Source organism: Artemia sp. Qi Xiang Cuo, chromosome 16 (genome assembly GCF_049724085.1).
Source record: "Artemia sp. Qi Xiang Cuo chromosome 16, ASM4972408v1, whole genome shotgun sequence".
In the NCBI taxonomy this organism is placed as follows: Eukaryota; Metazoa; Arthropoda; class Branchiopoda; order Anostraca; family Artemiidae; genus Artemia; species Artemia sp. Qi Xiang Cuo.
Genome location: NC_142809.1, coordinates 7,281,129 through 7,308,451, shown reverse-complemented (window position 1 = coordinate 7,308,451; position 27,323 = coordinate 7,281,129). Strand labels below are relative to the sequence as shown.

Genomic DNA, 27,323 nt, shown 5'->3' with positions numbered 1-27,323 from the left:
TTCACTGTTTAAGTTAGTTTAGGTTAGCTTATCATGAGCGCTCATGATAAGTTAACCTAACCTTTTCCAGCGAGTCTGGTTAGGTTAGGCTAGATTAAGTTAGGTTTGGTTAAGTTAGGTTAGGTTAGCCCATGTACGCTTCACTTAGGTTAGCTTAGGTTAGGTGAGAGACAGGCAAAAGTTAGGTGTATGATTAGGTTAGGTTAGGTTAGATTAAGTTAGGTTAGGTTAAGTTAGGTTAGGCTAGGTTAGCCTACGTACGCGCGCGTACGTAGGCTAACCAAGCCTAACCGAATTTAACCTAAACTAACTTAATCTAAACTAACCTAACCTAATAATACACCTAACTTTTTGCCTGTCTCTCACCTAACCTAACATGGGCTAACCTAACGTACATGGGCTAACCTAACCTAACTTAACCTAACCTAACTTAATCTAGCCTAACCTAACCATACTCGCTGGAAAAGGTTAGGTTAACTTATCATGAGCGCTCATGATAAGTTAACCTAACCTAGCTTAAACAGTGAATTTCCACCATTCAGACAGGTAGACTGAGACCCCAATAGTGAGCTAGTGGATTTCCACCATTCAAACTGGTGGACTAAGACCCCAATTCTGAGCTAGTGAATTTCCACCGTTCAGGCTGGTGGACTGGGACCCCAATACTGAGCTAGTGGATTTCCACCATTCGGGTTGGTGGACTAAGACCCCAATTCTGAGCTAGTGAATTTTCACCGTTCAGGCTGGTGGACTGGGACCCCAATTCTGAGCTAGTGAATTTCCACCGTTCAGGTTGGTGGACTAAGACCACAATTTTCCAACTCTTGCATTTCATGACAGAAATTCAAAATGAACTTCGAAAAATCAAGAGAATGTAACTGTGAGAAGGTAAAGCACAGCAAGTCACTACTGAAATATTCCAACTCTTGCATTTCACGATAGAAATTCATGTGTGTGTGTGTGTGTGTGTGTGTGTGTGTGTGTGTGTGTGTGTGTGTGTGTGTGTGTGTGTGTGTGTGTGTGTGTGTGTGTGTGTGTGTGTGTGTGTGTGTGTGTGTGTGTGTGTGTGTGTGTGTGTGTGTGTGTGTGTGTGTGTGTGTGTGTGTGTGTGTGTGTGTGTGTGTGTGTGTGTGTGTGTGTGTGTGTGTGTGTGTGTGTGTGTGTGTGTGTGTGTGTGTGTGTGTGTGTGTGTGTGTGTGTGTGTGTGTGTGTGTGTGTGTGTGTGTGTGTGTGTGTGTGTGTGTGTGTGTGTGTGTGTGTGTGTGTGTGTGTGTGTGTGTGTGTGTGTGTGTGTGTGTGTGTGTGTGTGTGTGTGTGTGTGTGTGTGTGTGTGTGTGTGTGTGTGTGTGTGTGTGTGTGTGTGTGTGTGTGTGTGTGTGTGTGTGTGTGTGTGTGTGTGTGTGTGTGTGTGTGTGTGTGTGTGTGTGTGTGTGTGTGTGTGTGTGTGTGTGTAAGTTTTTGTGTGTGCGTTTAAGTTTTTGCGCGTGTGTGTAAGTTTTTGTGTGCATGTAAGTTTTTATGTGCATGTAAGTTTTCGTGTGCATATGTAGGTTTTTGTGTGTGTGTGTGTGTGTGTGTGTGTGTGTGTAGTTTTTTGTGTGTGTAAGTTTTGGCGTGTGTGTGTGTGTAAGTTTGTGTGTGTGTGCGTAAGTTTTCGTGTGTGTGTGTGTGTGTGTGTAAGTTTTGTGTGTGTGTGTGTGTGTGTGTTTGTGTGTGTGTGTGTGTAAGTTTTTGTGTGTGTGTGTGTGTGTGTTTGTGTGTGTGTGTGTTAGTTTTTGTATGTGTGTGTGTTAGTTTTTGAGTGTGGGTGTAAGTTTTTGTGTGTGTGTGTGTGTAAGTTTTTGTGTGTCTAAGCTTTTGTGTGTGTAAGTTTTGACGTGTGTGTGTAAGTTTTCGTGTGTGTGTGTATAAGTTTTTGTGTGCATGTAAGTTTTCGTGTGCATGTGTAAGTTTTTGTGTGTGTGTGTGTGTGTGTGTGTGTAAGTCTTTGCGTGTGTGTGTAAGTCTTGGCGTGTGTGTGTAAGTTTTCGTGTGTGTGTGTGTAAGTTTTTGTGTGTGTGTATGTGTAAGTTTTTGTGCGTGTGTGTAAGTTTTTGTGTGTGTGTGTGTTTTTGTGTGTCTGCTATTGCGTGTGGATATAAGTCTTTTGTGTGTTTGTGTAAGTTGTGTGTGTGTTTGTGTGTGTGTGTGTGTAAGTTTTTGTGTGTGTAAGTTTTTTGTGTGTGTGTGTAAGTTTGTGTGTGTGTGTGTGTGTGTGTGTGTGTAAGTTTTGGCGTGTGTGTGTAAGTTTTGGCGTGTGTTTGTAAGTTTTCGTGTGTGCGTGTGTAAGTTTTGTGTATGTGTGTGTGTGTGTAAGTTTTTGTGAGTGTGTGTGTGTGAGTTTTTGTGTTCATGTGTAAGTTTTTGTGTATGTGTGTGTGTGTGTGTGTAAGTTTTTATGTGTGTGTAAGTTTTGGCGTGTGTGTGTGTGAGTTTTTTGTGTTCATGTGTAAGTTTTTGTGTATGTGTGTGTGTGTGTGTAAGTTTTTGTGTGTGTGTAAGTTTTGGAGTGTGTGTGTGTGTGAGTTTTCGTGTGTGTGTGTGTGTGTGTGTGTGTTAGTTTTTGTGTGCATGTAAGTTTTTGTGTGAATGTAATTTTTTGTGTGATTGTTTAAGTTTTTGTGTGTGTGTGTGTGTGTGTAAGTTTGTGTGTGTGTGTAAGTTTTGGCGTGTGTGTGTAAGTTTTCGTGTGTGTGTGTGTGTGTAAGTTTTCGTGTGTGTAAGTTTTGGCGTGTGTGTGTAAGTTTTCGTGTGTGTATGTGTAAGTTTTGTGTGTGTGTGTGTGTGTAAGTTTTTGTGAGTGTGTGTGTGTGTTTTTTTGTGTTGTTGTGTAATTTTTTGTGTGTGTGTGTGTGTGTGTGTGTGTAAGTTTTTGTGTGGGTGTAAGTTTTTGAGTGTGTGTGAGTGTTTTCGTGTGTGTGTGTGTGTTATTTTTGTGTGTGTGTGTGTGTGTGTGTGTGTAAGTTTTTGTGTGAATGTAAGTTTTTGTGTGCATGTAAGTTTTCGTGTGCATGTGTAAGTTTTTGTGTGCTTCCCAAATCATAATTTTCTGAAAGTACACACCTATGAAAGGCTAAGAAATCTAGCTTAGAAAAGTCAAAAATAGCAAATTAACCATCCCAAATCATAGGTTTCAGTCAACACACACCTACGAATGGCTATGAAATCCTGCTCAGAAAAGTCAAAAAATAGCAACCCCCACACCCCCAAATCATAGGTTTTAGACATCAAACACCTACGAAAGACTAAGAAATCCGGTGATGAAAAGTCAGAAATAGCAAATTACATATCCCAAATCATAGGTTTCAGACAACACTCACCTATGAACGGCTAAGAAACCTAGCTCAGAAAAGTCAAAAATAGCAAACTAGTCATCCCAAACTATATGTTTCAGACAACAAACACCTATGAAAGGCTAAGAAATCCAGCTCAGAAAAGTCAAAAGTAGCAATCCACCCACTCCAAATCATAGGTTTCAGACACTACACACCTATGAAAGACTAAGAAATCCAACTCAGAAAAGCCTGAAATAGCAACCCACACATCCCAAATCATAGGTTTCAGACACCACACACCTACGAAAGACTAAGAAATCCGGTTATGAAAAGTCGTAAATATAAAATTAAAAATTACAAACTATTTTTTTAAGAAAAAATTCACCTACTAAATACTAGATAACCTTATCTAAGAAAAGCCTGAAATAGCAAACTACACATCCCAAATCATAATTTTCTGACAACACATACCTATGAAAGGCTAAGAAACATAACTCAGAAAAGTCGAAAATAGCAAACTACACATCCCAAATCATAGGTTTCAGACACTACACACCTATGAAAGACTAAGAAATCCAACTCAGAAAAGCCCGAAATAGTAATTTACATATCCCAAATCATAAGTTTCAGACAGCATTCACCTACGAAATACTAAGAAACCTTAGCTCAGAAAAGTCTGAAATAGCCAACTACTCATCCCAAACTCGAAGTTTCAGACAACAAACACCTATGAGTGACTAAGAATCCTAGCTCTGAAAAGTCCAAAAAGCAAACTACACCTCCCAAATCATAATTTTCTGAAAGGACACACATATGATAGGCTAAGAAATCTAGCTCAGAAAAGTCAAAAATAGCAAATTAACCATCCCAAATCATAGGTTTCAGTCGACATACACCTACGAATGGCTAAGAAATCCAGCTCAGAAAAGTCAAAAAATAGCAACCCACACATCCCAAATCATAGGTTTCAGACACCACACACCTATGAAAGACTAAGAAATCCGGTTATGAACAGTCGGAAATAGCAAATTACATATCCCAAATCATAGGTTTCAGACAACACTCACCTATGAACGGCTAAGAAACCTAGCTCAGAAAAGACAAAAATAGCAAACTAGTCATCCCAAACTATATGTTTCAGACAACAATCACCAATGAAAGGCTAAGAAATCTAGTTCAGAAAAGTCAAAAGTAGCAATCCACACATCCCACATCATAAGTTTCATACAACACACACCTATGAAAGTCTAAGAAATCCAGCCCAGAAAAGTCGAAAATAGCAAACTACTCATCCCAAATCATAGGTTTCAGACACCACACACCAACGAAAGACTCATAAACGTAGCTCAGAAAAGTCAAAAATAGCAAACTATTCATCCCAAACTATTGGTTTCAGACAACATTCACCTACGAAATACTAGAAAACCGTAGCTCAGAAAAGCCTGAAATAGCAAACTATAAATCCCAAATCATAATTTTCTGACAACTCATACCTATGAAAGGCTAAGAAATCCAGCTCAGAAAAGTCGAAATTAGCAATCTACACATCCCAAATCATAGGTTTCAGACACCCCACACCTATGAAAGACTAAGAAATCCAACTCAGAAAAGTCAAAAATAGCAAATTACATATCCCAAATCATAGGTTTCAGACAACACTCACCTATGAACGGCTAAGAAACCTAGCTCATAAAAGCCTGAAATAGCAAACTACTCATCCCAAACTATTGGTTTCAGACAACATTCACCTACGAAATGCTAGAAAACCATAGCTCAGAAAAGTCGAAAGTAGCAATCAACACATCCCAAATCATAGGTTTCATACAACACACACCTATGAAAGACTAAGAAATCCAGCTCAAAAAAGACAAAAATAGCAAACTACATATCCCAAATCATCGGTTTCAGTCAACACACACCAACGAAAGACTAAGAAACCTAGCTCAGAAAAGTCAAAAATAGCAAACTATTCATCCCAAACTATTGGTTTCAGACAACATTCACCTACGAAATACTAGAAAACCTTAGCTCAGAAAAGCCTGAAATAGCAAACTATACATCCCGAATCATAATTTTCTGACAACGCATACCTATGAAAGGCTAAGAAATCCAGCTCAGAAAAGTCGAAAATAGCAAACTACACATCCCAAATCATAGGTTTCAGACACCACACACCTATGAAATACTAAGAAATCCAACTCAGAAAAGTCAAAATTACCAAACTACAGATCCAAAATAATACGTTTCACTCAACACACCCCACCGAAAGGCTAAGAAACCTAGCTCATAATAGCCTTAAATAGCAAACTACTCATCCCAAACTATTGGTTTCAGACAACATTCACCTAGGAAATACTAGTAAACCTTAGCTCAGAAAAGACTGAAGTAGCAAACTACACATCCCAAATCATAGGTTTCAGACAACACACATCAACGAAAGACGGGTGCTCGGGGAGAGCCTTTGAGGGTCTGTGGGTCCCTTGAGGGTCGGTGGTCCTTTGGGAGCTCGGGGGGACCTTTTGGGACCGGGGGATGGGCTTTGGGGGTCCGGGGATGGCATTTGGGGGGCGGGGGGACTTTTGGGGACGGGGGGAGGGCCTTTGGGAGCTTGGGGGGCTTTTGAGGACCGGGACCTTTGGGGTTGGGGTAGGAGGATTGGAACCCTTTGGGGTTGGGTTAGAGGACCTCACAACACTGTTCAAATGAAACTTGTGTATTATAACGACCACACTCAAAACCTCTTCTAAAATCTCTTCAAAATCTTCTTTTAAATGTCTCTATCTGTTTCGCCGAAATAGTTCCATAACCTGTCTAAAACGGTTTCGCCCAAATAATCCCTAAACGCAAATTCAGCGTGTTCCTTTGTTATTGGCATCTCTGTGCTAACGCATTTCAAATTAATACGAAACCTTTTCGCGCGCTAAAACAATTCATCGCTAAGATGCTTCTGGCCTAATTGTTTCCATGGCCTTTGGCTATTAATATCCTTTGGAGTTCGACCAAAAGAGTTGTTTCCGAGGCAAAGACATTAATGACTTGGATCTATTCCTGGAGAAATGTTTCTAGGGCGAAAATTTTTAAAGTCTGACAGATGATGTCATTGATTGATTGATATGTCACGAAATGGGAATTAATTTGTTGTTTCTAAGGGGAATTATTGATTCACGATAGGTGAATTGAGGTCGACAGCACAGGTGTTCCACGGTCGATGTTGTTGTTGTTGTAAGTGCACGCTCTCAGCGAAAGTCAAGGTCGTTGTTGTTGTTGTTGACACACTTTGATTACACAATAAATTTCTCGGAAATTCACTTCCCCCTCGAGTCCTAGATCAATAACATTGTTCCCGTTAGAATTCAATGCGCATGTGCAACCTTCGCCCCGGAGTTATTACACATAGAAACATCAAATAAATTGACCTTGGAAAAAGAGGTCATTGACCCCATTACGCAATCTTTCTCCCTAGGGAGGCTATGACCTTATTTGGACCATAAACCACGTGGTGATCGTGGGAGTTTTAAAAAAAAGTGTCCGGATCGGGATTCGAAGGGGTGGTGTAATCGTGGGAGTCGGACCCCCTCCTCTACTACTATTTTAGGTGAAAATTTGTGAAACAGTTGCGATCTGAGTTCAAACACAGTCGAACTTTGCACTTCGAACACATGATTCGACTGGTTCCATCCCTAACGCACTTCTCATAGTGACACCTTCCCTTTTCAGTCGTATCCGAAAAATGCGAGGTCTGGTCAAACCTCATTGATTCCGAAGGCATCCCGTCTCGCGAGGTAGACGTATTGCGCTTCGTCACTAATAAGGATGGTCTTCCAACTCGAGGACTTTGAGATACGCCAGTATGAACCACACACGAGCAATGTCCATTTTGAAGTACAGTAGAGACATATGCTGAACATTGGTCTGCTTACACTGTCGGCGGTGTATCAGCCAGGCGTTGTTCACAGCCATGTCAAAGAAGTAGTACACAATCCTCATATACCATTTCTTCGAGCGAATGTCAGTCCTATAAAGCTCCAGGAACATGTCAGCAAGATCCACGCCCCCCATTGATTTGTTGTAGTCACGGACGATTCGGGGGCGATCAACTTCGACGTATTTCCGTGTTGTACCATCCCATCTCTGACACTTATCAATTGGGGTGACTGCACAGTATGACGAAGCCAAATGGACTGGTTTGTTGTCATACCATTTTACTACCGATACTTCTGAATGTCTTTCAAAACGGAAGTCCACTGACCCTCGTCCATTCTTCTTCATGTTGGCGTCGGTATCTAGAACAGCGCCCCTCATTCTGTTGCCTGCGTATCGTACCACATGACTCGATGCCATATTCAACCCAAAGCTTGTGAACGAGATCGATGCCAGCATAGAAGTTATCAAAGAACAGCTTGAAGTTCATGAACCTTGGCAGATTTTCTACAAGCCGAAGGACAACGTCAGTACCTTGGCCAAGTTCAGAAATTTCAACAGATCCTTTTCCTGCATATATCACTATGTCACACACTATTCCGCTGATGCCGGCTCTCGTGAAAACCTTTACACCCCACGAGTGGGGCTTGTCCTTCAAGTACTGTCGACATTCAATTCTTCCGTTGAACGGGATCATCTGTTCGTCAATACTTTGGATCTCTTCAGGGTCTATTTTTTTCAGATTCTCCATGAATGCGTCGTATAGTCTTCTGATCTTGAACAGTTTATCATAACCAGCCTCCCCTTTCTGTATCAATAAGGCGTCATCGCAAATGTGGAAGAAAGATCTCAAGCTGATGAACCTGTCTCTGCTCATGGTATCAGCCACCGGGGAATATCGTATTCCATTCTCCCAGTACCTTCTCATAGCCAGAAGTTTGAGAATACTTATAAGCGTTTGAACTCCAAGAAATCTGTGCAGCTCTTCAAGAGAAAGTTTCAGAACAAAATTCTTCTTTCTCATGGCATTCAGGTTCGTTTGGTCCACAATGTTTGAAAGAATGTCTTCTGTGATAAACATTCGGAAGAGATCAAGGGGCGTTTGTACCTCGTCATAGTGTGGCATAGAACCCTTCCAGGTTATATCTCGAGGTTCGGGCTCCATTTTTATCCACTTGTATTGCTTTGCCTCCTTTGCTACCTTCTTTTTTGCTGCTGGTTTTGCCGTGACCTGAGGAGCATCAGTTGAAGTTACTAGACCGGCCACTGCTTGGGAAGGAGCATTTTTCTTAGCTATTGTAAGGACAAAGGGTTCAGCATGTGCAATAACTGTTGCTGACTGCATTGCAGAAGAAGTTGCCACTGGTGCTGATGATGTGCTTGAAGAACTGTTTGACGCTGCTGTGTCATTCAAGCCCGGGAGAGGCGAATCGAATTGATCCGTGTCATTGTTATTGTCTAACTCGAACCTGCCATTCATTGATACAGAGATGTTATCTATTTTGTTAAGATCCTCTTCATCACTTTTGTATTCATTGCCCTAGCTGCTAAGAGAACGTAGAGGTTGAAATTATTAACCTGGATATTGTGGTGCCCAGTTTGGGTCGTCGTCATTAGACGAGATATCAAGATCTGAATCACAATCAGGTATCAATAAAAGCCTTGCTGCTTCTTCTGCAGTCATTTTCTTGGTAGCTCTTCTACTTCTTTCCTTGATCAGTCTCTCTTACAAGGGCTTAGGACCATGACCTCTCATGGAGTCAGAGCTCTGCTTGGGCCAGCTGAAATGAAATTCAAGGTAAGTGCATCACTTAATAATAATAATATAATGCAATAAAATAGGCCATTGGCCTCTACACTTGCTTGAGGCATCACACAAAATAGCTCTTTTACCCTTACTGTTACCAGTAAATAGCTCCTTTTACTGTTACCAGTAAAAAGGAGGAACAGAAAGAAAATGTGCCTATTCCCGATCATAAAAAAGGACTTGCAGCCTCGCTTGCTGTACAAATCTGCCTAGGTGTGGTTTGGCAATGAATGTCTGACGTGACCATTTGGTAACCAATCGTTAGCAACCTTGTTTGGGGCTAAACTACAGCTCAGAATTAGACTAGTGATATCTCATTCGAAAGATCGCATTCTTAGCTACAAAATAATATCATAATCAGGCTTTTAACTTACCATAAACGTCCAGGTCATCGAGGTCAAAATCTGCACCTTTCCTCTTTTTCGACATTTTATGTTTTGTCTAAACTTGGACGCTCGCTCGACCGCTCGGGTAAAGCCTCGAGGGATAATAAATTCAAACGCGATAGAGCCAAGCAAGCGCTATCTAGTGAAAAAGGAATCACGGTTGTAACTTGGTCGAGTCGAGAGAAAAAAAAATAGGGGGCGAGGGGTATCCGTATGGTGACCACAGGCATGAAAGGGTTAAGCCAAATTATCCTTTTATTTTTTTTTATCCTTTTTTTTTCTTAGCAAAATTGAATTACTTTCGTTCGTAGCAAAAACGAGTAACCTATTTACACAATCTTTCAAGCATTTCAAGTGGGGGAAGAGAAGAGGTGGGAACTTTAAAGACAGTGGTGTAATTTCGTCAAAATCCGGGGGGGGGAGCAAAATTGGAGCCAATTTTCCAGAATCAAGTGAAAATGGCAGTAGAAACTAAAAAAAAGCAATCTGGTACCATAAAGGTACTATTTAGTACTATGAAGATAAATATGTACTAAAAAAATTGATCTGCTTCTGTTCATGCTTGAATTATGTAGGTTTATCTTGGTTTTGACAAGATTTTGGAAAAAACTAAATTTCAGCTGGGGGAAACGGAGGTCGGGGGGGGGGGCGTAAACCAAAGTCCAGGAGGGGCAGTTGCCCCCTGCCTCGTAGCAAATTACGCCCTTTTTTAAACACATTTCAGCGCCCTAATTTGGGCCATGACCAGTTCCCCTAAGTTTTTTTTTACAAGCACTACAACTATCTGAGTTGGGCAAATGTCAGTCATCTCTTTTTTTACGTATTCCCTACGTATTTTTTTTTTTTTTTACGTATTTCCTATAAAAACCATTGTGCCAGTACAGGCATTTTCCTTCTTAAGGCAAAATTCTGTTTATATCATTGGCCTATTTTAGACTGTCAGTATGATTTTGGATTCACATTTTAGAAGGCCCGATTTTGGCCCGAGAAATTATTGAATATTTACTTGCTTCTCAGATGAATCTCAGCAACGCCCCACATCCCTCCTGAAGACAGCCTCCTGAAAAATACCTCTAATTTCTGTTGATAAACACCATAAATATAGTCAGGCGGTGCGGGGGGGGGGGGGATAAAACCAATAATTTTTTGAGAGCTAGAATGGATTTTTTAAAACCAAATAGGTGATAAACTGCAAAAAATTGGTGGCAGTATTTAATGAAAAAAACTGGCACTATTGTTTTTCTAGGAAACATGTATTGCCCTAATATTTCTGTAAAAAAGGTAATAACTGCACAAAGCCGGTGGCACTAATAATAAAAAAACAACCTACCAATCCGGGCACAACGAAATGCTTAAAATTCATTTTGAAACTTATAACTCAACAGCGCCCCCTAGCCCCCCCCGGATAAGACCGTTACAAATACTTGTTATTTCTGTTGACGAACATCATGGTTATATCCAGAGTGTGAAGCAGGGTTAAGACTATGAATTTTTTTTTGAAGAGCTCGAATGCTTTTTTTAATGATTAAAATAATGAAAACTACACTGAATTGGAGGCAGTATCTAAAGAAATCAACTCAGATACAACATGCCACATAAAATTCATTTTAAAACTCATAAGCGATCCTATTTAGTAGTTTTGACGCCTGAGTCTAGCACAGTTTTAAAATAATCTTTCAAGCTGCGTAGCTACAGAAAGCTGCTTTAGCTTTCTGAGACAGGATTCTGTTTAACTAGAGGCCTGATTCGAAGTGTTTATACTAGTTTCTTATGTAGCCTATATTTTATTTTTAAAGGTGTGATAGAGCCACGAGAAATCATTAATCATGTACTTGCTGCTCAGTTGAATTTCAACAATGATGATGAAATGCACTGCCGAGATAAACTAGGATCCGTCTTTGAAAGACGCCTTCAATCTGCTTTTGGCAAGTGGGGACAAGGTCAGTAATTAACCTGTTTTTTCTCTTCTTTATCTGTTTTAGGAAACAGATTTATCTATTTTATCTGAAACAGAATGATATCTGTTTTGCCTGTTTCAAGAATCTGTTTTGGGAAATCTGTTTTGTTTTTTTCAAACGTGGACAAGGTTAGTCATTACCCCGTTTTTCTCTTTTATCTCTCTTAGGAAACAGATCTGTTTTATATGAAACGAAATTTGGTCTGTTTTACCTGTATTAGGACTTTGCTTTATCTGTTTTAAGAAATTTGTTGTTGACAAGTGGGGACAATTGTGAATATGTGTGAAAGAGTAATGCCCGTAAAGACGTACAATAGAAGTATAAACGTCAACAAAAGAAGAGAAACAGATCTCTTCAACAAAAGAAGAAGAGACAGAGAAGAGAAGAGAAGACAATAAATGCACTAATAGTTAACAGTAAGGACAAGGACGCCAATGCAGGGGGGGGGGTCGTTTTGAATTTTGGTTTATTTTTAAAATTCAGTTAAGAAAAAAAATCAAAATTGGGGGGGGGGAGGGGAGTAATTTTGTTTATATATCTGTATGATGAATCTGACAAACGGCGAATTAATTTGAAGTATTAATAGACACTACTTGGCAACAAATTATTGTTAACACAGACTTTTCATACAAAGTTTTTGCCATTTCAATTTTTGTTTGTGATGTACAACTTTGACGTTAAATTGGCGAAGAACGTTTATTATTCAGGAAATTTAGGCTTTTAGCTGCGAGTGTCGAGTTTGTACAAATCAGACATAAAAAAAAAAGGCAGAACTCACCCTAATGACAATATTAAGAATTAAGTGCATTATCTATGAGTCTTTTATCTTGCTGTCGCATAGACATTTTTGAAGCACAAGGCTAGGTAATAATATTTTTATATGGGGGGGAGGGAGAACTTTCATTTTATGATTAGAGTATTTTAACTGGGAAATGGGAACTACTTGGGAGGGCTTAAATAGGGAGGTTTTGAATAGATTAGGATGGAGGAGGAGCGTGCGTAGCTGTGTTGGCCTCAGGGGGTTCGGTGATACAGTCAGTTGTTAGTTGTAGCAGTAGTAGTTTAATCTTCATTTAAAACCTGTAAAATTGTAATCTTCATAATTAAATTTGTAGTAAAATTTAATTAGAGTCACTGGAAAGAAATTTCCTTGTGGAGGAAGGACATGTCAGAATATTCAAGCCTTTTTTACTTATTTATATATTGAGGAATGATAATAATATTAAAACTATTTTGGAAAATAAATCTAAATATTCTGTGTGGACGATATTTTGTGATATTTTCTAACCGAAAATCAATTTTCCTCCCATCCAGCTATTTTTTTGTCTTTCTTCTATATTTTCTGTTTTTTCTTTCTTTCTTTCTTGTTTCTTTCTATTTTTTCTTCTTGATTTTTAACTGTAAATAAATTTTCCTCCCATTCAGCTATTTTGTTCTAACTCCTTTCTTTTCTTCTTTCTTTTCTTGTTTCTTTCTTCTTTCTATTTTTTCTTCTTGCTTTTTAACTGTAACTAAATTTTCCTCCCACCCAGCTATTTTTGTCTTTCTTGTTTCTTTCTTCCTTCTATTTTTTCTTATGTTTTAACTGTAACTAAATTTTTCTCTCATTTAGCTAATTTTTTCAAACTTCTTTCTTTTCTTCTTTGTTTCTTGTTTCTTTCTTCTTTCTATTTTTTTCTTTCTTTATAACTGTAACTAAATTCTCCTCCCACTCAGCTATTCTTGCCTTTCTTTTGTCTTTTCTTCCTTTTCTTTCTTCCTTGTTTCTTTCTTCTTTCTATTTTTTCTTCTTGTGTTTTAACTGTAACTATCTTTGCCTTCCATTCAGCTATTTTTTTCTAACTTTTTTCTTCTTTCTTTCTTGTTTCTTTCTTCTTTCTAGGTTTTCTTCTTACTTTTTAACTGTAACTACATTTTCCTCCCACCCAGCTATTTTTTGTCTTTCTCCCGTCTTTTCTTCTTTTTCTTTCTTTCTTGTTTCTTTCTTCTTTCTATTTTTTCGTCTTGGTTTTAACTGTTAATAAATTTTTCCCATATCCAACTATTTTTTGCCTAACTTTTTTCTTTCTTACTGTAAATCAGTTTCTCCCATCCAGCTATTTTTTGCTGTTTACAGAAGAGGTTTTACAATTAATCATGGGGATCTTGCCCAAATCTGGTGACCCACATGGTCTTTTGTTTCACTCATAGATCAAATATTTTCACTTTATTTCTGTCTCCCCCGTCGCTGGTATAGTGCTTTATGGAGTGTACATGGACTGAATGTAAAAAACACATTTTACACTTGTTTTGTTTCAAGGTTCTTGACCGAAAATTCCCTTGGTTTAAAGTAATGACGGTTTTCTGTCGTAGTAAGCAATTTAGTTTTGAAGCTACAAATAAATGACAAGTTTTTGGAAGAGAATCAAAGGCTGACATTGATGCAAGGATACTGTTCAACATAAGTCACTTTTTTTGGACTGTATGCACAGAACGCATTTCGACTTGTTATGTTTGATGGTTCTTGACCGAAAATTCCCTTGTTTTAAAGCTGTGACGGCTCTTTGTTATAAACAATTTAGTTTTGAAGCTACAAATAAATGACAAATTTTTGGAGGAGAATGAAAGGTTGACGTTGGTGCAAGGATACTTTCCAACATTTGTCAATTTTTTTTTTACGAGCATGTTTGTTTTTCTTCGTGGAAGAAGAAACGTCTTGAATCCATTCTTTAATTTCTCCTTTTTGCCTATTATTATAGTAAATGTTCAATCTAATGAATACGGAAACCATTATTTGTTATTGCCTTCCAGCCTAATTTTAGGATTGATTGTGCTCCCAAGCGAAGGGAATGCGAAGTTGCCAGAGAAAAAGGTAATGGACGGGAGACACATTATTTGTATTGCGGTTACTCTGATATATTAAAGACAAGAATATAGGACGCCCACCTACCCCCAGAGAGGATAGATTACGTCCAGACTCCCAAAAAGTCCAATTAAGACGCGTACTTTAGTTTGATAATAGGTTGATTACTACTAGTACAAAAAACAACACACTGCAGAACCAAGCTGCGTAAGGTCAACACAGCGTTGCGCGCTCATGCATACATAATAATCGGTAATTAGTAGTTTAATGTTATTGTTAAATGTTTTTCGAAATTACAAGTTGGTTTCAAAGGCATTTTGAGAAAGTTTCTGCCAAAATACGTGTTCCAGGGTAATATACACTGGACTGCTGATGGCAGATCAAATGACAGGAGCTGTTTGTACGTGCCGATAATGTAGAAGCCAAAAATTAAGGAGTTTAATTATTCTGTATAAATTTATATACAGTGTTATAGCCCTAGAAAGTGGGATAGAACCATATTTTTCGTAAAACTTGTTGTTTGGTATCTCACCAACAACTTGTTGGTGAGTCAAACGGATGCTCAAAACTATCCGTAGACGATCAGTCTGGAAAACCACTAACATATCCTCCTCCGTCTTCCGAAGTGCCCACATTTCAGAACCATATTTGACCACTGCCATCTCCATTATTTGACTGAGATCCGATTGCCCCTTTTGAAGGCACTCTGGTGATCAAAATTACCAAAATTCAAAGAGTTTATCCAGAAGAATCATAAAACTAATCACAAAATCCTAAACAAAAATGTTAATTGAATTTGCTTTGTTTATCTTTGTTTTTACTGTTGTTTTATATTTGGCGGAATGTAAAAGACCACTTTTTCATAAGGTAAGATCAAAATTTTATTGTGGAGAATTCAAGGCCGTACCCAGGATTTTTTTTTTCGGAGGGGGTCTTACTGAAAAAAAAAATTTTGGGGGGATTTTACACAAAAAAAAACCTAAAAAAAAAATGCATACAAACTTTATGTATATATATACATTTTGTTAAGTTTTTATGAGTCAGACAAACATTTCGGGGGGGGGGGGTTCAAACCCCCTAAAAGCCCCCTCCCCCTCGGATACGGCCTTGGGGGAATTGACTCGCAAGCCCAGATGGCCCCAATTCGTATTTCAGTCAAACAAAGAAAAGAAGTAGGCTAAAGGAAAAAATACGAGTTATTAAAATATAGCCCACTAAAATTATTATTATTTAAACCTCACAGAAGTCTAGGCATTTTAAAAGAACCTAAAAACAAGTCGTAGATAAAAATCACAAACTCACAAGTCGTGATCATCAAAAATCACAAGTCGTAGATAAAAATCACAAACTCACAAGTCGTGATCATCAAAAATCACAAATCAAAAAATCACAAGTCATAGATAAAAAAGTCGCTGTCATTTACAAACCTAGTCCTAAGGCATTTTGTTATAGACACTGGTAAAAAACGGCACGAATGATTTGTTAAATTGATTAGTTCTGCAAAGCACTGGTTTTAATTTGTTCTTCTTTCTGGTATTAACTACTTAGTTGGTATCAGGGGGTAGAAAATGTCGGTGCTTAGCAAGGAGAAATTGCCCGAAACACATTATCAACTGAAACCTGCGATCTCTATGAGTTTCAATCTTTAAAGACTCGAGAGCAGACTTGAAATCTACAAATTTCTCTCCAAGGATTTAACTGCTCTTTCTTGGACTCCTTCCACATCATGATGTGGAAGGCTAGATGGATACATCCCATGTATCCATCTAGGGCCAAACGAAAAGTAAATCGTTCCCGAATGCGATGGGAGGAGATTTAAGGAAAAATTGAAAGAAAATTGGAACATCTTGAGAGAGGGTAATGAGGGAGGTCTGAATAGACTGGTGTGGAGGAGAATTGTTCGCAGCGGGTTGTTTGCCTCACGCGGGTTGGTGCTGCAGTAGGTTGTAAATAGTAGTCAATTTTATTCCTTTTTCTGGAGAGACAAATTACCCCGCTTTTTTAAACCTGTTTGGTTTTAAAACCTCCTTTGTGAAACTTTAAACTAGTAATAAACAGCGAAAACCCGAATTCCACCTGATTGATCCTGCTGTGTGAAAATTTGAGCCAGTAAAAAAAGACAAAAAACTTTCTGAGTCACTTAGATATTCATTATTATGAACCTGAGGCCCCTAAACAGGACGTGCATATTTTAATGTGGGATGCATGTATGTTAGATATGCCATTTTCAGCTGATTTACTGAGAAACCCAAGCGGCGCATTGAAATCAAAGAACGTAGTGCACAGTTGCCTTTCTGGACTAGCCCTTGAACATGAGCACTAAATGAGCAATTGGCGCTGAAATTAACGTCCATGACTGTAGCTGACGATGCAAGCGAAACCAGGGAGTTGGGCCCGTTTCAGTGGATCCAAAATCTTACAAGTTTGGTTTTTCTTTCGTTGATCTGCAAACTATTTGTACTGCATTCTTCTTTGAAATCTGTTAAAAGATTAGGACTAAATTGGGGCATAGCTTGGGCTGTATCTACTGTGAACTTAAGAAGCGCAGATAGATCATCTACGTATTTGAATCGGCCATCCATGTTGTCAATGGATGACCGATTCAAATACGAAAGTAGTTAACACCTTGCGTTTTAAATTATCGCAGCTGGGCTTGACAGTATTACCATTTTACCATTCGTAAACTGGTAATGCTGTTCATTTGTAAAATGGTAATACTGTATATTTGTAAAATGGTAATACTTACCATTTGTAAAATGTTAGTACTGTCCACTTGTAAAATGGTAATACTTTGTAAAATACTTCGTGAAATTTGTAAAGTTGTAATAAAATGGTAGTACTTACCATTTGTAAAATGGCAATACTTAATAAAATGCTTTGTAAAATTTGTAAAGTGGTAATAAAATGGTAGTACTTACCATTTGTAAAACGATAATACTTTCTAAAATGTGTAAAGAGGTGATACTTGCCGTTTGTAAAATGGGGATACTGTCCATTTGTAAAATAGTACTATTTTGTATAATATTTCGCAAAGTTTGTACAATGGTAATACTTACCATATGTAAAATGATAATACTGTAAATTGGAAAAATGATAATACAATTTTACCAACAGTAATGCCATTTGCAGGCACAGACTCTCATAGCGAATTGTGTAAACAATTTCTCTTCGGTCAAACTTCTTGAATATTTTAAAAGAATTAGTTGGTCCAGTTTAATAAAGTTTTGGAGATCCCAGAATGTGATAACTGATTCGATTTCAGAAAGTTCCACTAGCGTCACTGCTATTATTATGTGATATTTAATTAACTTTCATTAAATTTTGATTAAATTAGTTTTCTCTTAATTTAGTTGAATTATTTGGCATTTAATTAACTTCTATTATAATTTGAAATTGAAATTATTATTGACATTAAAATGTCAAAAAAATGTTTTATTCGGGAGGAAATTGTCGTTGATAGTCATACTTTTATGACTTAACCTTAACCCTGAGTTAATTTATGACTTAACCTTATGACTTAACCTTTTATGACCTAAACTTAACCCTGACGTTGATAGTCATACTTTTATTGAAAGCCCCTTTTTACAACTAGCACCCAACCTGACCTCAAAATCAAACACTTCCATCGTTAAAGTTGCCAACTGCACCTCTTGAAATAATCATTTCTGTTTCTGCCTTGTATAAGTTTGTTCAAAAGTATTGCCAAATTGAAGTTTATTCATCTTACTGTAAATGTTGCCAAATATCTAATCAGCTAATAAAAATATTAAATTAAATATTTAATAAGTTTTTATTAGCCGTACTTTCTAGTTTTATGTCCCCGTAATGTTGGAATTTATCCTTGAATTCAGTATAAATTTTATTGTAAATGCTTAATATAAATATAAATTAATTACATATTTTTCTCCGGGTGGCTGTTAATACTGATGTTGTTGTTTGGTATAGAATAGAATTTATTTGCGCTAAAAGCCCATAGGCCTTGGCAAAAAATATAAACAAAGAACCAATTACAAAGAAATTGCACAAATCCTAACCTAATTCTACAGAAATCTACTTCTATGATTCATCTCTTCTCTCATTCTTGGGGATAAAACTTGCAGTTTGAATATTTGTCATTTGGCAATTTTGAATTTAGATGTTTTGATGATGGAAGTTTGTGGCATTCTTATTCGCACTTTGCGCCGCTCTGGTTTTTAACATATATGTTATTTTTGCCAAAAAATTTAGTTTTTAAAATTGAAGTACCAAGGACAGTGAAAGTGAAATATGATTTTTTCTCAATTCGTTTAACTGGAAACTTACGCAACCATTTCTACCTTGAAAAATTAGGAAAAATTTGGAATTTATTTGTGAATGGAAAAATATTTTAAATACATTTATGCAGTTTTTGGTAATAGCCCGTGCCAAATTTAAAAAAAATAAGAGAAGAGGCGTGGGTGAAAAATTAGCAAAATATATGATAAAAATATATTATAGTAAACAGGTTAAGATGTGCAGCTTTTTTTCGAAGGTGTAGTTGTCTTTGGGAATTAACTGATTGTTAATGTTTGAAGTTTGGCAGGCAAAAAGCGTTGATAAATATAACTAATTAGTTTTACCTATTGATTTTTGCGATTCAACGTGACAACGCTGACAATAATGTGGTAGTGTTCTGAATCCTTCATTATTTTTAAACAACCAAAAGAAAAATCAAATAAAATCACGGTTCTCTAGTATGAATAAATCTTAAATTGGTCCAAGGGTCAAACAATATTCTTATTTTGATGTCCTTGGTACTTCAAGATCTTGTTATTTAATTTAAAAATTATTATCAAAATTCCAAATTTAATTCAACTTCTGTAATGACTTGTAATTAATTAAATTTCTTTAACTCTATTCGTTTTTCTCTTTTTTTACTCTATTCATTTTTCTTCTTTTTTCTCTCAACTCTATTCGTTTTCCGTTTTTTAATCTATTCTATCCGTTTGACTTTTCAGCAGAAGTAATTTTGTTGTGCGACCAGATAAGGCGTCAAAGGACTTTGTAACGGCCAATTCTGTGCATATACCGTAGGGATGTTGATTTATTTTCTATGTATTTTTTTACAGCACTTGTCCTGTTTACATAGTGAGCTATAAATACCTTTGTTCAATATCTTTTTTTCAGTTTGCGCGCGACATGCTTTGCTTGTTCTCTTTACCGGGGTTTTGCTTTCACTGGCTTTATCTTGCGGGGTGGCGCATCTGAAGGTGATTGTGGACCCTGTGGAGTTATGGGCATCACCACAAAGCAGATCTCGTCTGGAAAAAGATTATTTTGACAAGAACTTTTCACCTTTCTTTAGAACTGAGCAGGTTATCATCTCTGCAAAGGATTTAAAACCGGTAAGTGGATTTAAAACCTGATTACGCTGGTGAAAATAGGTTCTGAGACCACACTGGCTCTACAATACATTGTGAAAAACGAAGAAATCTTTATTTGTGCTTTGTTTTTCCGTCATATTTTTGCGCTCGTGAAATTAACTTCCAGAGGTTGGGTTTTCTTTTTTTATAGTCTGGGTATTTTTTTTAGCACTGAAGATGGTTTAGCTAAAGTCTTTTCCGAAATAACTGGGGTGGGGGGGGGGGTCGTTATTCACTGGCTGAAAATTATCCTCCTTTGTGTTATGTCTGTATTTTCTTCATTTTTTTATGCGTATGTACACACGTACTATAGCAACGTACGTACGTAATATGGTAATTGCGTACAATGGTAATGTGGTACAATGGTAAACTTTTGACGTACGTCAAAAGTTTTTAATTTAATCGTATTATAATTTGTATTCCATGCGTTGGCAGGCGTAGTTTAGCAGCTGCTGAAGGTTTCTGAAAGAGTATCTGTATTCTTTTTCATAAAAAAAGGAATCAAACCCCTTGTTTTTTGTCAGATTTTACTCAAAAATATCTTTATTTTGTGTTCATTTCTTTATTTATTCTTTATTTATTTTTTTATTTATTTCATTTCTTTATTTATTTCTTTTCTCCTCTTGAAATATTTGAAAATTCTCATTGCCAGAAAATGGATTTCCTTCCTGAGATTGGTTCAAAAAACTTCCTCCCATTCAAAAAGTTAAAGTGGCCTAAAAGTTTAAATTTCTGTGGTCTGACACCCCTTCCCCCCTCACCACGAATTATTTATCTGATCATAAATGTTTTTGTCATTAGTTTAGGGGGCCTATATTTCGGGTCACTTTTTTTATGGACTCGATTGATTTTAAAGCGTAATCCTCCTTATCATGCGGAAATACGCACTGTTATTACTTTCGAAGAGGTAAGAGCTGCACATAAAAGTAATTTTTGTAATGGATTACATAAATAAAGTATTAAATTACAAAATAATTTAATGATTGAATGATTGGATATATTTGTAATAAATTATTTATTAACATACTACCAGGTACACTACGCCCATGCAGGTACTATCAGGACTTAAATGGGAATTTTTCTCCTGTTACTATATTGACACATTTAAAGTTTCTTATTATTTCTAAAGGAACCCCCCCTCCTCTGGTGGCCTCCAAAATGACTTTCTTTCAAAAAAGAAAATATTATCTCTCCGACGTATAAAAAAAATCCTTCAAATCATCAGAAACTAGTTCAGCAATGGTAAACTACTTTTATCTTTATTACTTGAAACGTAAAATTGATGCAGAACAATTTTTTAACCTAAAGAATCCGAAAAATAAAAAATAAAATTGCGCAAAACCTAAAAACTGGAAATTTGACGTCATGGTAACAAATGTGCTATGACCAAAGACCCGAGTGGCCAACCAGAGAGTGTGCACCCCCCCCCCCCCCAAACAAAAACCCAAAAAAAAATAGTATTTGTAAAATCTTTTCGTTCATGAAAATGACCAGGTGTATCTTCTAAGCGCTTCTTCTTTGATGGTTTTTTTCTCTCTTTTAAAGCGACATTAAATCCCAAAACATTTTGAAACGCAGCTCTATTTATTGTTGAATTTATTATTTTTAGAACGAAGTTTTTTAGAAAAAGAAATATACATTTTGCGGAATTTATGCCACTTTTAAAGGCATTTCAAGACACGCTTGGCGAGTGTATCTTAACTTGCAATAAATGAAAAATAGCAGAACAGCATGCCAGCATATATATATATATATATATATATATATATATATATATATATATATATATATATATATATATATATATATATATATATATATATATATATATATATATATATATATATATATATATATATATATATATATTTATTTATACATCTATTATAAAGTTGTATTATTGCAATGAGATGTGTCGATCAACTTACATATTTGTTTCAATCGCTAATTATTTGATATCTCTTTTGTATGTAACTTGTCCTTAACTCTATAAAATAACTAACAATCTTATGAATAGGCACACACAGCCTATTCCTTTATCATCATTCCCTTCACTTTCAGAATTTTGATCTACCGAAAATATTCCTTTAAAAAATATCCTTTCTCCATCCCAATGTCATCTAATCTACATACACTCCACTTTCAGAATTTTGATCGACCTAAAATATTCCTTTGACAAGTATCCTTTCTCCATTCCAATGTCGTCCAATCTACATAATATTTTATTCCATAAAGTATAACAGTTTCTAAAGAAATGAGTTGCGATATGTTTTACACACGGTTAAAAAATATTGAGCAGAGATATAATGATTAAAAGGCTGACGTGTTTTGTAGTTCAATCGGACCACGGTTGATGGTGAAGTTAAATGGTATGGACCTGTTTTCAGAAAGGAATTTCTTCTTGAGGTTCTTCACTTACAAAAGAAAATTGAGCAGGTAGGCAATATTAATTTATTATTATTCTCAGGTACTATTCAGTTAAATTATTCTATTCAGTTACTATTCAGTTTAATTTATTACTATTCTCAGGTACTATTCAGTTAAATTATTCTATTCAGTTACTATTCAGTTAAATTATTACTATTCTCAGTTACTCTTCATCTAGTAACTGTGCTACACGTTACACTTCAAGGATGTAAGTGGAAATAACTTATTAACGATATTTTATTCCAAAAATTATGGGAGCTGACCCCTGGCCCTCCCTCCATACCCCCCCCCCCCAAAAAAAAAAAAAAAAACAAACTGAGTAACTATATTTTATTGCAAAAATCATGGGAGCTGACCCCTGGCCCTCCCTCCATGCCCCCCTCCAAAAAAAAAATGACGAATATATATATATATATATATATATATATATATATATATATATATATATATTAGGGATATTTTATTCTAAAAATCATAGGAACTGACCCCTGGCCCTCCCTCCGTGTGGCCCTCCGATATTCTTATTATTTGAATAGTTTATGTCTTCAAAATTATGTTCATATTCTTATCTGGAAAAACTGGGAGGGGTTATCCCCGAAGGAAAATACTTGCCGGTGACAAAACGAAAAATTACTTTTAATTTTTATATATTTTTTTATATAATTATATATATTTCATATAATTTAAATAGATAATTTTGTGTAAGGTATAGCTCTTCCTGTCCCTAGCAATGAAGCAGCCAATCTTTAACGTCAGGTGTGAAAATAGATTCCTTTGTATCGATGTTTAGTTTTTTGGCACTACAAGCCAAATTTGGGTTGTTGTTGAAAAATTGGCTTAATTTTGTCACTTTAATAGAGTTCAAATTCTGGCTTGCAAATTTCGAAAAATATCAAAGCTACACAGTTATTAAAGTATGCTTGTAACAGGCCGATTTTTTGAAGATTTATCTAGCCAAATCAGAATTTGGCTAAATTGACAAAAATTGACGAAAATTTACCAATTGACAAAAATTTACCAAAACAGCGGCAGGATGGGAATGATATTACTACTACTACTACTACTAACAACTTATTACAACATCAAGCCGCCTTAGCTCAACATTGTTGCATGCGCTTCTTCTCAACCCCAACATATTCAAAGCTTCATTTTTGTGATTATGTGAAAAATGTGGTGAAATATTGAAAAAGGATAAACATTAATATTTTTAAGTGGTTTCGAGAGGACGCTCTCCTCCTTTCCTGGTTACGTACCTGTGTAGCACCATTCTTAATTATATATTTTGTTCCTACTGTTTATAGATGTGGATTTTTGAATATATTGTTATACAGCTATCAATAACACATAGGCTGACAAAACTGTCGCAGGGAAAATAACCGTAGATCAACTATTTATTTTAAGCTCATAATCATTTTAAGATAGTGTAAATAGGCCTACCTTTCAAAATCTTAATATCTGTTTTTTTTTCCAATTTAGGATAGTATGTGTTGTCAAAGTTAAATCATCTAACCTAAGTTCCGTGACTTTATAATTATATTTGAAGAATTGTTTGGCACATTTTGGTTTCTCGTAAAAGATTTTTCCCATTTCATTTTTCTTTTTTCATTTTGCTTTGTTATCGTCTTCATCTCTTTTTTTGTAACTATAATTGTTTTGTATATTTTCGTTGTTTATAAATTAATTTATTGTCCGTGAATGCAGTTCCAAAACTGCCTGCGCTGAAACAAATTTGCCCCTTTTATAATCCATCCAATATTAAATAGTATAGTTTTATATCATAGATTAATGAATATACCGATGTGATACTTTTTATTTTTTCTATAAGAAGTTAGGCTTAAAACTAACTCGTATTATTTTTCTTCTAATATTTGCACTAATATCATAGGACAGAGAACGTACAGATATAAAAGTTTTTTTTTTTTTTTTTTACAAAAATTTGGCCTAATAATGATTGGTTAAAATAATATACTAATAATATACTTGATAAAATAATAATAATAATTAAAATAATATAAAATAATAATAATATAAGAATAATAATAATAATGATAATAATAATATGATAATAATATAATAATAATACAATAAAAATAATAATAATAATATACTTTGATTGATGTATCAAATAATATACTTTGATTTGAAGTAATATACTTTGATTGACTTGAAAATAGCTCCTCTATGTTATGACTTGGTGACCTGCCAGATGGTACATCATCTATACACTCCCTTTCTTTAGGCGAATAACCTAAGATACGTTGACCGGGGTTTGGTCCCAGCCAACACAAGTTTGAGTGACAGGCTTGCTACCTATCCTTGTCAAGCAGTTCGCGGTAACGAACTGTATAGTAAGAACGACTCGTCTCAGTAGTAACCGAAACACTAAAAAACGGAATTTTCTCGTCAATAGATACATTAAAAGAATTGGATTTTTATGGTGATTTTAAATATGTTAGTTTCATCAAGTTTTGTCTTACCCATAAAATGTTACGAGAAAATTTGCCTTAATTTCGAAAAAAGGTGAAAACACCCCATAAAAGTCATAGAATCTCAATGAAAATCACACCATGAAATTCAGCGTATCAGAGAACCTTACTGTAAAGGTTTCAAGCTGCTATCTTTAAAAATATGGAATTTTTTTATTTTTTGCCAGAAGAAAGATCACGGATGCGTGTTTATTTGTTGTTTTTTGTTTACCAGGAGTGATTGTATCGACCCAGTGGTCCTATAATGTCACAAGAGGGCTCATTCAAACGGAAATTAACAGTTCTAGTACCTTTTTTAATCAAAAAACAAAAAATTTCTTTTCATAGTGCAGTCTTTTCAAAGATATTTGATTTTTGAAGCAATTAAACAGTTCGTGGTAACGAACTGTATAGTAATAGGGACTCGTCTTAATAGTAAGCGAAACTCTTAAAAAGGGAATTTTGATACCAATACATACATCAAAAGAATCGGATTTTTATGATGGTTTTAAATGTATATGTTTCAACAAGTTTAGTCTTAATTATCAAAAGTTACGAGGCTGAGAAAATTTGCCTTATTTTTGAAAAAATCGATAAATACTCAGCAACTGAAACGTAGATTCTACGCTCCAGAGCCATCACTGGCTCTGGAGCCAGTGATGGCTCCAGAGGTAGCTAATTGCGTAGCCTATTTTCCTTAGGTAACTAACTTCGTTCATTTATCAAGTGTTTTAAAGAACCTTCACTAAATAATTGTCGTTTGCATTTTCGATCGGTAAATGTGAACGTGTTTCCTTGTAACTTACTTTTATAGTAATGAAAAAATGGAAGTGATTGTCCCCCGAAATATTCGTTTTGTTTCATCCACCGTTTCTTTGGCCTTCAAAAACCCGATTCTTTATCTTTGTTTCTTTAACTTTTTTTACCATCTTTATGGGGGTTTTAACCTAAGGTTTGTGTCTTTCAAAATTAACTACGTCAATTTAACCTCAGCCCCTGCGGTTTGTTTAAAACATATCCAGTGCTAATCCTGTCTGCGTATTTTCTGGAGACCTTGTCAGTGGCAGTTCTGATTTCACTTGTGCCCTGGGCAAAAATCTTGATTAGCACCCCCCCCCCCCCCGCGTCTCTAAAAAGTGTCAAGTCAAATTAAAAAAAATCGTTTATTAACAACATTTTTATTTATTAACAAAATTTTTCATTTATTTAAATCTGACTTTCCTTACTTTATATAGGAAAAGATGTGGGAAAATGAAAGTTCCGGATTCAACTCGCTTATGCTTAGTGCCAACTGCACCCTCTACTTTATTTTAATAAAATGTTAATTTACAAAATGATTATAAATGTTAGATTATTTATTAAAAAACCAACAAAGAGAGAAATCTCTGTGAAAAAAAAAACAACAAACGAGACTGCGGCCTGTGCAGCAACGCGGATATTTCGCCTGTATCCAAACAAGGCGTCTTCAGCACGAAAGAAACACAAGAGAAACAAGATAAAAAAAAACAAGCTAAAACTAAAAAACCAATAAAACCACCACCAAATATATATATATATATATATATATATATATATATATATATATATATATATATATATATATATATATATATATATATATATATATATATATATATATATATATATATATATATATATATATATATATATATATATATATATTTTTTTTTTTTTTTTTTTTTTTTATATATATATATATATATATATATATATATATATATATATATATATATAATATATATATATATATATATATATATATATATATATATATATATATATATATATATATATATATATATATATATATATATATATATATATATATATATATATATATATATATATATATATATATATATATATATATATATATATATATATATATATATATATATATATATATATATATATATATATATATATATATATATATATATATATACAATTGGCGCAAACTGATCCACATAGGGGAAAGATGGTATTATACAGTTACTTCAGTGAGCACACCATCATTTGTTATTATTTATTAGAAATTTTGCGCCCCTGAAATTTCTGCGCCTGGGGCAAGTGTCTGTCCCCCCCAAAACCGCCTCTGGATCTTGTATTATATAATTTTGTGTATAATGGAACGAGGATCGAAGATATTTGCTTTAAACTAATGGCACCAGACTTTGATATATGTGCTGTACAGAGCGCCGTTGATTTACCGTTGATTTTGAATTGAAGTTATCAAGTATTTTGCAGTAGGATGCATAGGTTGCATCAAGACATGGCTAATTGTAGACAGAGAGATTTGTTTTAATAACATTTCAATTTATAAAATGATTATTAATGTTAGATTATTGTTAGGAATTTTATTAGGAATAAAACCGCCTCTGGATCTTGTATTATATAATTTTGTATATTTTTAGTCAATTGGTAATAATGGAACGAGGATTGAAGATATTTGCTTTAAACCAATGACACCAGACTTTGATATATGTGCTGTACAGAGCGCTCTGGGATGGTTTCAAGGAAATGAGCAATTCTTGGATATTAAGAACAACCTTACTACTGGATATGTTTATGATTACTTGGACCATATTGAATATTGCGCTTCGTAAGTTGATCCCTCCCTCTCTCTCTCTCCCTTTCTATCTCCATCTCTGTCGCCTTCTCATTCTCTCTCTCTCTCTCTCCCCTTTTCTTCGCTACTACGGTAAGTCAAATTGCAAAAAAGGCCCACCAATTTTGCCAGAATAGAATGTAAAATATTTTGGATTATTTTGATTATTATTATTAATTTATTACCCATTATT

The 27,323-nt window shown here is 35.4% G+C and overlaps 1 protein-coding gene across 1 annotated transcript in view; it reads left to right on the top strand.

Annotated features, from left to right (window-relative positions):
- Nucleotides 1-27,323, top strand: part of LOC148942519 (NPC intracellular cholesterol transporter 1-like) — a 230,048-nt gene that overhangs the window by 136,612 nt on the left and 66,113 nt on the right. The window contains exons 9-12 of the mRNA XM_089102181.1: nucleotides 11,225-11,368; nucleotides 19,374-19,591; nucleotides 21,944-22,045; nucleotides 26,937-27,124. Of these exons, the coding sequence (XP_088958307.1) occupies nucleotides 11,225-11,368; nucleotides 19,374-19,591; nucleotides 21,944-22,045; nucleotides 26,937-27,124 (652 nt within the window). The remainder of the gene's footprint in view (nucleotides 1-11,224; nucleotides 11,369-19,373; nucleotides 19,592-21,943; nucleotides 22,046-26,936; nucleotides 27,125-27,323) is intronic.